Source organism: Rhipicephalus microplus, chromosome 2, assembly GCF_043290135.1.
Source record: "Rhipicephalus microplus isolate Deutch F79 chromosome 2, USDA_Rmic, whole genome shotgun sequence".
NCBI lineage: Eukaryota > Metazoa > Arthropoda > Arachnida > Ixodida > Ixodidae > Rhipicephalus > Rhipicephalus microplus.
Genome location: NC_134701.1, coordinates 225,964,314 through 225,979,951, shown reverse-complemented (window position 1 = coordinate 225,979,951; position 15,638 = coordinate 225,964,314). Strand labels below are relative to the sequence as shown.

The 15,638-nt window shown below is 46.0% G+C and overlaps 1 protein-coding gene across 1 annotated transcript; it reads left to right on the top strand.

The window, feature by feature from the left end:
* The first annotated feature begins 1,900 nt into the window (after positions 1-1,900).
* LOC119169547 (solute carrier organic anion transporter family member 4A1-like) lies at positions 1,901-15,317 on the top strand. The gene is made up of 10 exons (XM_037420586.2): positions 1,901-2,171; positions 4,122-4,330; positions 5,205-5,304; positions 5,728-5,849; positions 6,740-6,901; positions 8,027-8,116; positions 11,477-11,832; positions 12,861-13,057; positions 13,609-13,673; positions 14,291-15,317. The coding sequence occupies exons 1-10, from the start codon at positions 1,912-1,914 to the stop codon at positions 14,620-14,622; spliced, it is 1,893 nt and encodes a 630-aa protein (XP_037276483.2). The 5' UTR covers positions 1,901-1,911; the 3' UTR covers positions 14,623-15,317.
* The last annotated feature ends 321 nt before the right edge of the window (positions 15,318-15,638 follow it).

Genomic DNA, 15,638 nt, shown 5'->3' with positions numbered 1-15,638 from the left:
TAGCCAAGGTCTTATGGTAACGCTGGTACTTATCTAATGGTAAATCTTTTTTTTTTTCGGTCTGTTTACTTAATCTAGACGAATATTCTATCACGCCATTATGCGATGAAGCGTTCTCGTTGCTTTAGGCGTAGTTTTGTCAGGGCAAATTGTTCGCGCCACTCCATTCTTGCGGAACCTCTGCAAGCACGCCATTGTCGTAGGGCGCGGCACCGTCATGTCTTCGTGGCCGGCGGTGGTGCAATTCGCGGACGATGTGAGCCAGTCCTCGAGCAGCGTGTCGACGCAGGGCGACTACCAGGACGCGTGCGTGCCGCCTGCCGACGCAGCGCCGCTGCCGGAACCCATGCGCAAGATATCGCTCACCCAGCTGCCCTACATCCAGCCCGCTCGAGAACAAGACGAGCGCTGCGGCTGGTGCTGGTTCCGACCGGATTTCCTGCTCAACCTTCGGCACCCCCGGTACCCGCTGCCATGTGACGCCTTCAACGCTTTGAATTACAGAATAGACGCTTATTTCGTGAACAGTACAGGCCATGAGTGAGAGGACAACAGTAGACACAGAGACAGACGGCGCTCGTCTCTTTCTGTGCCTCTTGTCTTCGTCCATATAGGTCGCGCTGCATTCGTTCGAGTATGTGCCAACACGCCGAAGTCCGAGGAGAATCTGCTTTTAGGCAGCTTGACAAGGCTGGCAGCGGCACACTGCACGAAGCGAAGGACAAAGCGAGAGTGGTGACGTCCTTGTCTATCCTCTCTTTGTCCATTGTCTTCAGCTACGCTGCTTGCACCAGTGTTAGCTTTAAACAACTTGCTCCGCTCAGTACCGTTTGGACAAGGCCCTCACAACCTGTTTCTTAGACATGGGTCAGTATTTGGTCACGAACCTGCTATCAATACAATAGATCAATGTAGTGCATTTACCTGCATTTACATGCATTCGTATATGCATTTACGTTTACATTACACTTACGTTACATTTCATTTACAACATACACACACGCGCACACACACGCACACACACACACACACACACACACACACACAGTGATTCCTACACCGATAGACCATTGCCAAACCTTTGTGCATCACGCGTAATATGAAATGTAAGCTATACACACACGTTCGACCAGCGGAGGTCGGCAAGCTTCTGGTGTCGTAAGGTGGTGTGTTTTCCGACAACATTTTCATCTCGCCTCTTAGAAATCAAGTTTTGCTGTAGCACACTAGACATATACTGTTGAAATAACCAAAATGATTCGAAACAAGCCTGTTCGTTTCTTTGAAGTCAACTGGCCTTCCAGGCAGATGAAAAATCCTTAAACAAGGAGGGTTGTCACTGGAGCTGGCGTTTCGACAAGCGGCCTCGTCTTATTCAAGGCAACAACTGTCTTGAAGAAGACAGCACGTCATGTCCAAAGACTTTAAATGGTTGTTTCAGGAAGAACTCTCTTTGATCAATGAGTTTTCCTTGCTTCAAGGTTTTATCTTCCCATGAGCTTCCGCTTTATATTGGTTGCTTCCTCTTTATACTGGTCCGGTTAAACTAAATGGCGCTTCCGGTATAGGATTGAGCCTTGCTTTCATAAAGAAGAACCATGCCACAAAACACTCCTTTGAAGTTGAGCGACTGCCATACTCATGTGCAAAACTGGGCGCCGTTTACCTAACCATACATCCACTTCATCGTAGGTGTGTAGGGAGACATTTTTTTAGGGGGAGGGTATAGGGCACCACCTTGACCTGAAGCGGGGACCAGGCAGGTAAATTGTCATTTTGCGCTCTGCATATTATGGCGAAGAAAATTTCGCGGTGGCACATGGGCCTGCCGTGCACCGCCGCCCTGGCTACGCCATCGTGCAACGGAAGTCCTCACACGGTCGCAGGTACGTGCTCCTGGCCCTGTGCTGCATGGTATTCCTGCAGGGGTTCGTGGCCAACGGGCTGGTGTACATGGTGCTGCCCACTCTGGAGCGGCGCTTCCAGCTCAAGAGCCTCGAGGCCGGCACCATTGTGGCCGTGTATCACCTGGCTTCGTGCATCTCGGCGCCGCTCGTCACGCTGATCGCGGCGAGGCGCAGCAAGCCTTTCTACCTGGCCATGTCGGCAATCGTCATCGGCATCGGCACCATGGTCATCGTTCTGCCGCACTTTATGGCGCCCCACTACCTGTTAGTGGTAAAAGCATGCCTTTGTTTAAGGCAGGTGGTGACCACAGACGTCAACCTTGAGACTAAATATATGTGGTGTGGGATCATTTGGTTGGCATTTCCTTATATATAATGAGTGGTAGTTTATCATTATATGACAAAAGAAAGGCATATGTACAGCTGCGTCTTACCAGCACTTACTGCTTCTTGCTTGCACTATACTAACCAGCACCTAAGGGGTTTTGTTTAAATTGAGACCAGCTCAGCGAGCCGTAAAAAAAAAAAGATAGGTGTTATGCAATCTTATGGGACAAGAAGCGAGTACAGTTGTTCAGGGAACAGACTGGTGTTAAGCACATCTTTGTATGACGAAATGATTATGGGAGGGGTAGCGAGAAGGGAAGATAATAATATTCATCATTATTGGTGTTTAACGTCAGGAGCGGCAAGATATGTTCTCGCCACTGGTCACTAAGAGTAACAGACCAAATTCTAAGAGGCGGCAAATGCGTGAGATTAATACGGAAATTTAGGTGGGCAGAGAAGATATAGATGCTTGTGGTGATGAAGTGGACACGACTAGTACAGGGCCATGTTTGTGGGCGAAGCGTGAGAGGGACATTTGCTGTGCAGTGGGCGCAGTCAGGCTCATGACGATGATGACTGCATGTAAGACAAGTTGTTCCATGAAAACTACTTTGTCGGTCGTTCGTAGACACCTTTATGGACAGCGCGCCAAAGGGCTGACCTGTACAATGCGGGATACCGGCATGCTGTCAAATGGATGTCATGTCGGCTATGAATTGTTCCGAAGTGGTGCTACCGCTCCTCTTGTTGGTTCAAAACCCCCCATTACGAGATTTGATGGCATGGCGGAATTATACTACGTCCAGAAGACCCTCTTTTCAATCTGTCGTGGTACCATGACAACGGGCTGACCGAACATTGTTCGGGATGTTTTGTATTTATGTGACATTTTTTTGTGCGTGTTAATCTCATATGGCCACTACCACGTATTCTGCATTAAGTGGTGGTTATTTCTTCAGTGAATTAGTTTAATGTGTTATAATTAGGAAGTGCAGTCTGGAATACGTGTATACATTGTGCTAAGACGACCGTGTTTACTCGCATACTGTCGACACTGGTTAATGTCGGCATGTGTTGTCAGTCAATGTAATTGGACGCACAACCTTCGTACGACTACGTATACAAAGGTTTCGCCGCGGAAATTAGGTTTTCCAGTATAACGTCGTCTTCAATTATAGAATTACCGCTTTAATAGAATAGATGGGTGGTGTTGCGTTATATTAATTGTTACGAGGCGTTGTGCATGAGCACGCCGTCTAAGATTATCTTGCCACGAAAGGTGGCATACCGCGCGAGATGCTGCGTCATCCGTTATGAGTCCCAGTGCATTTTAAATATTGTAATATGCTCGCTTTTGCGTTTCCCGCTCAATTGTGTTCCCCGTAACAATATACGCGTATTAAGGACTACTAACCGACAATGATGCCAAGGAAAGTATAGGGGATGTTATTTGAAGTAATTGTAATGTTTGTGCCTTGCACGTAATGTACGTATGGTAATTCGTAATGCAACTTGTATATTTTTTGTTTACCAGTAGTGTAAAGGGATTTGTTACTCGGAATGTGAAATAATGAATATCATGTATATCTATGTCCTCTGTAATGACTCCAAAAATGAATAGGCAGTGTTTTAATAAATAAATTATTAAATAGATAAATAAATAAATAAATTAAATTCGAAGAAAAAAAGTAGACGAAAAGATAACTTGCCGCTGGCGCTATACCTTCGTTGGCAATACTGCCTGTTAGTCATCGTTTACATTGCGCCTAACAAAGAAGAACGAGCCGTTAAATGCGCACTTCTTTCCTTCCATAACAGTAAAGAAGCATAGAATACGAAAGAATACGGCGCAAACGTTTGAAAATTCAAAACTGGGCACTGCAGAGAGGAGAGCCAAGAACGCATGAGCTTGTGCCCGAGCAAAGGCGAAGAGGGGTCGTTGTGCGGCACACCAGAGGGCGACCTGCGTCGGTTCCGGTTCGTCTTCTGGGTGGGACACTTCATCGTGGGTGCCGGCTCGTCGCCCATGTACACGCTGGCCCTCATCTACCTCGACGAGAACGTGCCTACCACCCTGTCCACCAAGTACATAGGTGGGCTTCGTAAACCTACAGCATTGATAAAGGATTCAAAAGTCGTGTGACTGAAAGGATTCAAAAGTCGTTATAGCGAATGCTGACATAGCGAATTATTGGTTATAGCGAACCGAACTACATCTTTTTTTTGGTCATGCTGCATTTCAATTACAATAGAGTTTTAGGATAGAGTAACGCTAAGTTTATGTTAACTGTGGTCGCCGGCATTTTAGTCAGATTGATTGATTGATTGATTGATTGATTGATTTATTGATTGATTGATTGATTGATTGATTGATTGATTGATTGATTGATTGATTGATTGATTGATTGATTGATTGATTGATTGATTGATTGATATGTGAGGCTTAACGTTCCAAAACCACCATATGATCATGAGAGACGCCGTAGTAGAGGGCTCCGGAAATTTTGACCACCTGGGGTTCTTTAACGTGCGCCCAAATCTGAGCACACGGGCCTACAACATTTCCGCCTCCATCGGAAATGCAGACGCCGCAGCCGGGATTCGATCCCGCGACCTGCGGATCAGCAGCCGAGTACCTTAGCCACTAGACCACCGCGGTGGGGTGGCATATTAGTCAGTTAACAGAAGTCCGCAAGAGGTCAGTGCACGATGCGTGTGCAGTTGCGGCAAATGCAAAGCTTCGCCTATACGCGATTCTAAAACTCTATTTTACTTCTATATACAGTCTGCGTACTTCACTTCAGTTCAATTCTGGTGATTGTCGTTTCGGCCGAGATTAGCTCAGTGTTCTAGTAATGAACTTGCGAATGCTAAGTAAAGTTGATACACACGATGACGTCTTCCAGAATCGATTAGCTAGAGAACGAAACTGCTAAATCACCTGGTTCGCTATTTCTAACTCCGCAGCGACTTACCAGGCAACGTCGCTCCTCGGAACGGCCACCGGTTTTGTGCTGTCGGGATACATGCTCAACGTCTACACCGAGGTTTCGTACGATCCTTCGAGGTACGTAACTATAGAGACACGTTCGTTAACTCGCCACGCGACGTCGTTAAGCCTAATACAAACGTATCTGCACTTTTCCTCCATAGCATTGTTCTCGCTCTTGCTTTAGGCGTCAAATTTTTACCTCTTCACTTGGCGATTCTTTGGCTCACACCACAGATTGTATTGACACTTCAGCTCAACCGAGATCCGACTTAGTTCTTTAATTGCGTATTTTCACTTTTCGACCGAATTCACCAACCGTATTCAAAAATGTTTTAGAACAGGCTAACTTTGGATTTTATTTGCTAATTCTTACTATACGCTGAGCGAAATTGTAATGATTCAGTTTCACTTCAATGATCAAAGTAACAGCGCAGTACGTTTTCAGGATGCACGCGATTTGCACGGCTAGCGGTGGTCATCGGACTCGTTCTTTTCCAGGATGGGCCTGACGCCCGCGAGCAACATCTGGACCGGCGCTTGGTGGCTCGGCTATCTGATTGGCTCCGTTTGCTCCATCATCGTGGCGTTTCCCACAAGCCTCCTGCCCAAGGAGCTGCCAAGTAAGGCCCACATACAGGCACACATTCGTTCATATTACTATAAGTATCAGTACTAATTACTGGCTATGGAGTCGGGGAAGCCTTCAATTATTGACAACCGAAACATGGCGGTAAAGCATAGCGCTCCGAAAATTCGCTTGTGACCACCGCATGATGCGCTCCTCGATTGCAATCATGTCCCAGCCTCTCAATTTCAGAGGTACCATATCATTAGTCTTAGGCCCGTATTCACACACCAACCTCAACCTTACCTCGAGTTTCCCTTATCGGTTTCAAGCCCTCATTGCGCTTGATGTCAATATTTATGAACCAATACTGCAATTATATTTTACGCTGTTACACATTCTCGTGCTCTTGTAACGCATGGAGGGAGTACAGAAACTAGAGGGAAACATGAAATAAGGTCATATTGATTTGTTTATACGCGCCTTAGAATTCTAGCTTGTGTAAGCAGGCAGAGCTTTCATTCAATAAAAAGCACTAGCAGAAGGTGAGCGAACCTAAACACGTTCGTGTGTTTCGTCAAGGATGAAGCAAAGTCCAATACTTGTGCATGTATCAACGTGCATTACAGAGCAACCACCTGTTGTTAGTGTGTGCATTCGGAAATGTACAACGTCAATAATGAGCCGTGCACTCATTGATTTGGTAGATCTCTCTTTCTACAATATGGGGGACGGCACTTGAAGAATTTTGAACATGGCAGACCGGCCTTGACCAATGTAGTTATACACTACCGGTAAAAATCGAAAAGCCTGCACGCCTGACAGTAATCAAACCATACTGTCCTTCTCTTTCAATGTCAATTTCTGTAGTTATTTTTTCTTCAAAACTCGTCACCGTGTTAACAGCCGTTCATCGTAGTTCTCATTTTTTTTGTCCTTCTTCAGGCCAAATATGGGCGAAATTGGAGAAGAAATGCGCCTCGACCTCCAAGAAAGGCAGGAAAGCCAAGGATGATTCAGCCGGCTTCAGGAGCATCCCGACCAACGTGAATGCCTTGCTTCACAACGCAACGTACATGTTTCTGTGTCTGGCCGGCACAGCGGAGAGTAAGCTCACAGCCCTCGCACGCTAAGCGCCCGAGTCGTAAAAAGTTGCAATGTGCCCTTTCAGTTTTGACAGAATGTAGCGCGCACGCAAACTCAGACACTAGAAGAAACATGAGGACAACAAGGGTGTTTTCCCGCCTTTTCTTCTAGTGTTGGCACGCGCAACATGTTCTGTCAAAAATGAACACGTACCAACTATAGCTCAATTTTTGCTGCTACTGTCGTTTCAGACGCGGTGGCACCATACTTTTGAATATTCCTGGTGAACGACGTCATGATAGTTTTTCAAATGCAGTGTTTATAATAAGCGTCACTAACTATACTAATAACACGACGACATAATAATCTCCAAATAAAGTTTACGTGTCTTCTCAAAGAGGGCAGGTCAGGACTGTCTATATATATATATATATATATATATATATATATATATATATATATATATATATATATATATATATATATATATATATATATATATATATATATATATATATATATATATATATATATATATATATATATATATATATATATATATATATATATATATATATATATATATATATATATATATATATATACGCTGCTCGTACGTTGATAACTTCCGTTCCTCGCCCTTGTGAAGTTAGGGTACCACGTCTATTTAGGGTCTCGTCAGTATATATCGTCTTACCTATTGACAGTCTCGGTGCAGTTATATGTTCAACTGGTCACTGCTTTCCAGCATGCGCGCTTTTATTAATAGGGAGTTTTAGAATACCGCTTGCAAGCGCTGCGGGCGTTGCGGGTGCCATATGAGCTTTAGAATAGCGTTTGCCCTGTTGCGAACCGCAACGCACGATCGCAGTGACACCGCAGCCTCGAAACCAGCGCTTGTGGGCCACATGCGGGCCACCATTACCGCATGCAATTTCGGGTTTTTTGCGTGCGGTCCGCGAACGCTGACTCGCGTTACGACGCATGCGCAGTGGCAGCGACCGCACTGCAAGGGCTCGCGGTGCGCTATTCTAAAACTCCCTAATGTCTTAAGCGGTTGTTACCTGCACGTACTGCCCGCTACTAACACTCGATTTTTTAACTGACGTCAGAGTTTCGTTTTTTTTTTTATTCCTTGCCTTATAGCTATGATAATGACCGGCCTGGCGACCTTCATGACGAAAATCTTCGAGTCGCAGCTGGGCATGAGCTCCTCCGCCATGGCCCCTCTACTGGGTACGTAAGGGTCAATCCGTACACTATACAACGCCAATATAATTTGTTCTCCACGAACACTTTCAGTGACAAGTATACAAAGTATACCCTAAACTATTTTTGTAGTTAGTAAATAGTAACTTATTTACGAGTCTCTAACGTAAACTACTATTTTCGCGGCATCTCTTTCGTAGATGCTTTAGTCTATTATGCCGTAGTCTTCACAGTTATGCGAAGTTTAGACAAACTTTAATTGTCTCGATTACAGTTGAACAGTTTCGTATTTACGGGACAGGACACATACTAATGAAGGGCGCCAGGTAATCGTTACAAAACATGAATCATTCTTCTAAGTTATGTGACTGCTAACCAGCAAGTGTGTGCTATCCCAAAGTATAAGCAGTAATAGCTTTCAAGCTTCTGTTACAGAGTATATATCGAGTGCTTTAGAGGTCTTGATATTGTGTGGAGTTTGCGTTTGTTCTCACCTGTGGTCCGTTCATGCCTGTATGTGCGCTGGTGTTATGTCTACTTACCATGGTGATTATTTGAAGTAATTGGTGGTCACAAGTCAGTGCACATGGACAATGCCACTCCGTTTCTCTATTTGATGTTATTTGTTTTGTAATAGAATGAACTTGATAAGACAATGCACACGCACGTATACAAACAGCATAGGCGTCCGCCCCCAGTAGCCTAATTGTAGTCCAGTAGAGCTAGTAATGTTACTGAGTTACTATTGCGGTTGCTAACAATTCAGTAACGAACTGTAGTAATTCGAGTTGATACTATTCACTCTCTAACAAAGTAGCGAATTTCACGAGCATGCGCTTTACTACCTTCCCTAAGAGGTTATAAGCATGCGCTGTGGTTCTATAGCTTCCGCAGTGCTGTCAGTAAAAGTTGTCGCCCAGTATAGCAGCAAACGAGCACACAGTCGGGGAAATCGGTGAAGTCTGCACAATTCTTATTTTAATTTATTGTGTGAAAGAAGCAGTCTATTAGAATGAATGTCCACCAGCAGGATATCTTTAGCGAAAAGCCCATGAAAGCTACAACACGGAACTTAACGCACTTGTTATTCTATATGGAAGCTCATCTAATTCGTATATAGAAGTTAAATAGCAGTACATCGAACATTGTCTTCACCAAACTCAAAAGGATCACAAGGACTGTCATGGCAAATACGTTTATTCTGTGTATATTGACGCGTGTGTATATGAAAAAGAACGACGATAGGAATGTTTTGTAGATTCCAGCTAGTGGGTCAGGGGGTTTTTCGAGACGACAACGAAGCAGGCGTCTTGCTGTACAGCTGATCCTGAACACGCTCTTTTCGCTGCCGTAAGCTGCTGTCATCCTTTGTTCGCGTTGCACTGCGACAATATATTACCAAAATACTTCCTTAGAAAGACTTCTTAAAGCTTCCTCTCCTTGACCTCTCTTTGACCTCTCCTCCTTTGCTTCGTTTGGGGAAAAATGTATGCAGACAATACCAACCGTTGGCTCCAGTGACTCCTTCTGTTTAAAATTTTTTCATATTTTCATGCGTCCGTCTTCTGAAATTGTTTTGCTTAAAGCTTATACTGGCAATCAGCTATGGCATGAAAATTTCTAACAATATCAAGCTGGGTATTTAGGGCGATCATATAAGCTTTATTGATTTAGCATATGTTGTATACCTTTCTCTTGAGGAATAGTGGCAATCTACCATTCGTTAATTGAGAATTTTTGCCGAATGTGCTCCACTCCATTCTTATTCTTGTAATTACTTCAATCTCGTGGTTCGGCTCCGCGGTTTCTACCTGTCCTAATTACAACGTCAAGTGCTACCTACCTCGAAGCGCTGTTTTCTTCCGATGTTGTTGTACTTTACTTTGTCCTGCACATTAAATTAAGACCTACATTTCTGCTCTTCTTGTCTAATTCAGTAATTATTAACTGCGATTCGTCCCCTGAGTTCCTCGGCAATGCAATCTGATCGGCGAATCGCAGATTACTATAAGGTACTCTCCATTAACTCTTATTTTTAAGTCTTCCCTTTCTAGGCCTCTGAAAAAAACCCTCTAAGCACGCGGTAAATGGCGTTAGAGGGATTGTGTCCCCTTGTCTTACACCCTTCCTTATTTGTATCCTATCGCTTTTTTTTTTTTATGGAGCACTATGGTGGCAGTTCATCCGCTGTAGATTTCTTCCAGTATGTTTATATATGCTTCATTGACGCCCTGATTCCGCAGTGTCTGCATGACTGCTGGTATGTCTACTGAATCAAACGCCTTCTTGTAATCCATGAAGGCTAGGTACAGTGATTCGTTGTAGAGTGAGGGTTATAGAGTGAGGGCGACATGATAAAAAGTCACAACGAAAGATAACAGAATTACATAATGATCGACCACAAAAAGAAAATGAAATGGGTTATAGTGAACAGCACAAAACGCTAAACTTCGTTATCATTTTTTTTTAAAGTTAATTAAATTTCGAAATGTTCCGTTCAATCGCGGTAGTTGGAAGCAGCTGGCTCTATTTAATGATTGTTTTTGGTATGAACGAATTAGCGAATGATGAGGTACGGCATGTGATGCGTCTGGCCTTCAGAGGGTGATCGCGGCGAGGAAAGATTGCTAAGGGTGACAGAAAAAAAAATCGTCATGAAGCAATGGATGATGATAGATTTTATGTAAAAGAGATAAGCTAGCGAGTTTTCGATGATTGGAAAGGTTAACAAGACCAGCACGAGCTTCTAAGGCAGTGACGCTACTGAAACGAGAGTAGTCAGAACAAATGAAACGAGCAGCACGGTTGTGCATGGATTCTATGTTATCAATTATGTATGCTTGATCCGGATCCCGTATGGCTTAAGCGTACTCAATTTTCGGGTGGATATGGGTAATATCAGTTTTCGCGCAAGCGTAGGAGCACGACGCAGATTACATTTAAACATCCCGAGGGAGCGGTTGGCCGCTCTAAGAATGTGGTCTATGTAATGGTCCCAATTCGATGCCAGGAGAGATCGGATTAGAGGTCCTAGATATTCGTATGACGTGACTGAGTCTACGAATGTGTGATTAAGTGTATATAGGGTCGGGTGGCGGCTAGAATTTTGTTTGATTTGTTTGATAAAATACATAATATGACTTTGATGACCTATTTGCCGAGAATTTCTGATATTTCGGTTTAGATGTGAAGAAATAGGCGGTGTTAATTCTGATTACGGGGTGCTTAAGTGTCCGACTTCCTTGTTTGTCTGGCGTTATGTGATGCTCATATTGCCATGGACCCTGAGCTCTAGTCTCTTTGTATGTTTTTATTTTGCTTGCTTATTAAAATATAGCAAGTATACACTCTCTATGACAGACTAACGTTGCGCGTTGCCGTGTGCAGGTGGCGTAGCAGTGCCGGGCGCTTGCGGCGGCATCCTCCTGGGCGGCTACTGCGTGCACAAGCTGAACCTGGACGTCGACGGCATCGTGCGCATGTGCCTGGTGTGCTCGGTGGCGGCGTGGCTCAGCTGCTTCGTGCTCCTCTACAGCTGCCCGGCGCCGACCTTCTTCGGTTTGAACCACACGTCGAGCCGGTTCTTCGTCTCCAACGTGTCCAACCAGTTCGACCAGCCGTGCAACGCCAACTGCCACTGCCCCATCGAGAACTACGACCCAGTATGCGGCAAGGACAGGCTCACCTACTATTCGCCCTGCTTCGCCGGCTGCAAGCGGGACTACATCTACGAACACGTCAAGGTGTGGTGGACCAGAGCTATACCAATTATTGTGCGAACAACAACTTCTTTAGGAGTGTGGTTTGATGACAACGTCATAACTTTCTGAAACCCTTCACAACGTATCTCTTTTACGGTGACGTATACCTTTCTGCACGCGGACACGCATACACGAGTGACGTCACGGATACAAAGACGCGCACGCGCGATCGAGTGACGTCCTCACAGTGCATGTGTGCGCCAGATTGGCATGAAAAAATTTTCAGTAAATTCAGGTGGTGAAATTTGAATACTGCGCCTCTAGGCGAACGTGTTTACCTCAGCTTCCCATTCATCCACATGTTACAAGAACCCAAAGTAGTCTAAACTGTTCCGTAGTTTACCAACGACAGTGTGCTTCGTAATTATATTATCGTTTTGGCACGGGAAAAAAATTCAAAGGTCATGTTGTTTGCCACTTTAGTAAACCAGAATGTTCTGTAACATACTCGCCGTAGCGTAAAGCTTAATGAAGCACGCAGGTACTTAAGTAGAGACTGGCGTTGGCTGCATGTCGTGGGTTATTTTTAAATGGCATTATTCTGGGAAGGAATTGACTGATTGATTGATTTGTGGGGTTTAACGTCCTAAAACCACTATTTGATTATGAGAGACGCCGTAGTGGAGGGCTCCGGGAATTTCGACCACCTGGGGTTCTTTCACGAGCACCCAGGGAAGAAATTGACTACCTTTCCTCGTATGCAGTGGCGCTTTCCTTTCTGCATTCCTTTACTCGGGAGAAGATATTGGGTGCGCGGTCTCTCAAATAGATCCGTCCAGAAAACCGCACGAGCCCCCCTACAAATCTTGAGGCCAACATCACTGAGCGACGGCCTGTGAAATCCTGCACTGTGTGTGTGGTGTGCAATGTGCCTTTCCTCTCTTTCTCTCTATCTCTCTTTTACTTCATTATTCCCCTCTCCCCACGTGTAGGGTGGTGAACTGGACGTGGTCAAGTTAATCTTTCTACCTTTCTAATATTCTCTCTCTCTTTCTGTCATGCATTCGCAGGTGTACACGGACTGCCAGTGCATCTCGCACCCTGGCGTGGAGACGATGGTGCTGTGGGGATCGCCGCAGAAGGTGCAGGCGGATCGGAGGAAGTGCGCGCACGAGTGCAACGCCCTGTTCGCCTACATGAGCGGCATATTCATCTACACGTTCTTCACCTTCTTCCTCTGCACGCCAGGAGTGTCGGCCACGATACGGTAAGCGGTTCGGCAGCGCATATTAAATGCCACTGCTATCACATGCGAAAGCGGAGAGGGTGGGACGTGGAGGCTTAAAGAAGTAAGGCGTCGCTAATACTCTCCGAGCAACGGAGTGCAGTTGTCCGTTGGTACATGTAATAAAACTTGTTGTTGGGCTAGTTGGGGCATGTTACAAGAAAACTAGATGACGTCAACCATCGAGGAAGAGTTCATTTTCTCGGTGCATGTAGTATTACAGAACAGAAATGACCATACAATAGCGGCGCTAGTCCGCCAGTAGTAGCCCGCTGAGGGTAAGGGGGCGTGGCGCTGATATAGTTATCTATAGCCGAACAGTGGCGTATGCGAGTAAAGTGAGTAATGTTTATCACGTGAGTAACGTAGCTGTGATGGTCACGTGAGCCCATTTCCATCTGCAGGAAGCAATCAACGTTCTCTATTGAACCATAGCTTTTGAAGGCGCGAAAAAAAAAAGTATACCGTGAAACAACGACACAGGACCAGCGCTTGTGCTCTAGTGTTTTCCGTGTATCCTTGCCCTCTCGCAGATGCGTCGATGAACACTTGAAGGCCTTCTCGTTGGGGTTTCAATGGATGATGGTGACCTTATTAGGTAAGAAAGCAGCTCACCAAAAAACATCTGGGTTTTTCGAGATGACATAAATTATTGCTTGTCAAATACTTGCGCAGGCGTGTTCCTTTATTGAACACAGCTGAGGTGGAAAATAAACAACGCTCCCAAACTGGAGCGACGTGTCAGCGTGCAAGAGCATTGCCTATTGCTCCTGGCACTTGCAGACTCGTGTAGAAGCGCTCAATTCGTGGAGGTATGAAATCTCCTACCACTGGCGCCATCACTTTGACAAAAAAAAATGAGTCGATTGGCTTTTGTTGCGAGTGCTGATTTGCTACGTATATTACTCTATAAATAGACACGGGAGCACTCTCCTCCTAAGAAATCATTACAGTCTCGTCAGAGCCGTGGGACCCATAACGGAGTTCATTTGTCTCTCTACAGAGAGTCATGTGCGTGGAACACTGATCAATTGCGTTACGGCCCGGGACATGCACGCACAAAAAGAGGGGAGGGGGATAGCATGCACCCAGTCTTTAAAAAAAAGTGCCAATGAAGGCCTCCGCGATTGCCTACTGGCTCGCGCCGAGAAATTCCAGAGGCCAAACACCATGCACCAGCTTCGATTTCGACGATCTCCGTGTGCTGCTGCGCAGGTGCCATCCCCGCAGCGGTGCTGTTCGGCTTCGTGATCGACAACAGCTGCGTCCTGTGGAACACGGTGTGCGAGCAGCTGGGCGCGTGCGCCGTGCACGACAACGAGGTCATGTCGCGCAACCTGTTCACGGCCGTCATCGTCCTCAAGACGCTCTCCATGCTGTTCTTCGTCAACGCGCTCATATCCCTGCGAGGCTCCGGCAGCTACCGAGGCAGCCGTGACGGCACGCCCGAGTGCGACACGAGCTCCGCCACCGCGACGGTCATGCAATCGGCGCACAAGCTGGCCCGCCTCATCCAGCGTCGAGCCTCGTCCGGCTCCCTGTACTGACTGCGGCACGACGCGTCCATCGTGTGCGCTGCTCCGCGCATGCGCACCATGTCGTCGTTAACGACTCATTTCGTTCGTATAGCGGCTTTTTTTGTGTACGTTTTCATTCATACGATGTAGTTTAGAAGAGCACGGTACAGGCGCCACCGTGTTCACACTCATACAATTACATGCTTATAGAATCGATTTTACGTGCAGACATAGTTCATCCTATTGCATGTTTACGTGTGTGCATGACCGGCCTCCTCTGCCAGTCATGCACGTTATCGATCGTCCTGATGACGTCCCGCACCGCAGTATGCGCCGCAGGTTTAGCTGAACACGGGGAAAGAACCGAGTATGCGACGTAACGTTACACGTCGTCTGGGTATAGCTGAACCAGAATTAAGCTTTTTCTTTTCAGGCTGTCCGTCTACACATACTTGTGTAGAAGGCAAGTCATTGCTTTTATACAAGTGAGCGACTCTCGCGTGCTATTGATGCATTGACGCCCAGTTTGTGTGGCTGCATGCGCTCGATGCGATTCCTAATCGACGAAATGTACATATCGGCGGAAATGGTCTCCGCGCTTTCGTCCGGCCTCCTGTTCCGCCATAAAAAACGCCAGAATGTATACGCGTTTGTACAAACGATAAGTTTACTATAGTAGAAGAATCATCGTTATGAGTGCGAAAATAAAAAGACGTCACGTGTCACCACGTCACAAATTACGATAGAGCCAACACGCCAATCATCCTTGAAGAATCCTGTCGGGGCGCGCGATTCTTGCCCCAGTGCCATCAGTGGCGTGGATGTTGCAAAGCTATGCGAGTGATAGCAGCACTGAGCAGAAGACTCGCTCGCTGGATTTCATGCCGACGGGTTGTGCCCCCGCGATCTCCGACGACAGCGTAGCTCTGGCCTACTGGACTTGCCCTGCGCCATCTCCTGACGCCGACAAGAGGTCTCGCCAGTGGTCCCCCGTCCTTGGACTCCTGCAACCGTGTCCATTTTTCCTGTCTTCTCTTTACTTCTGC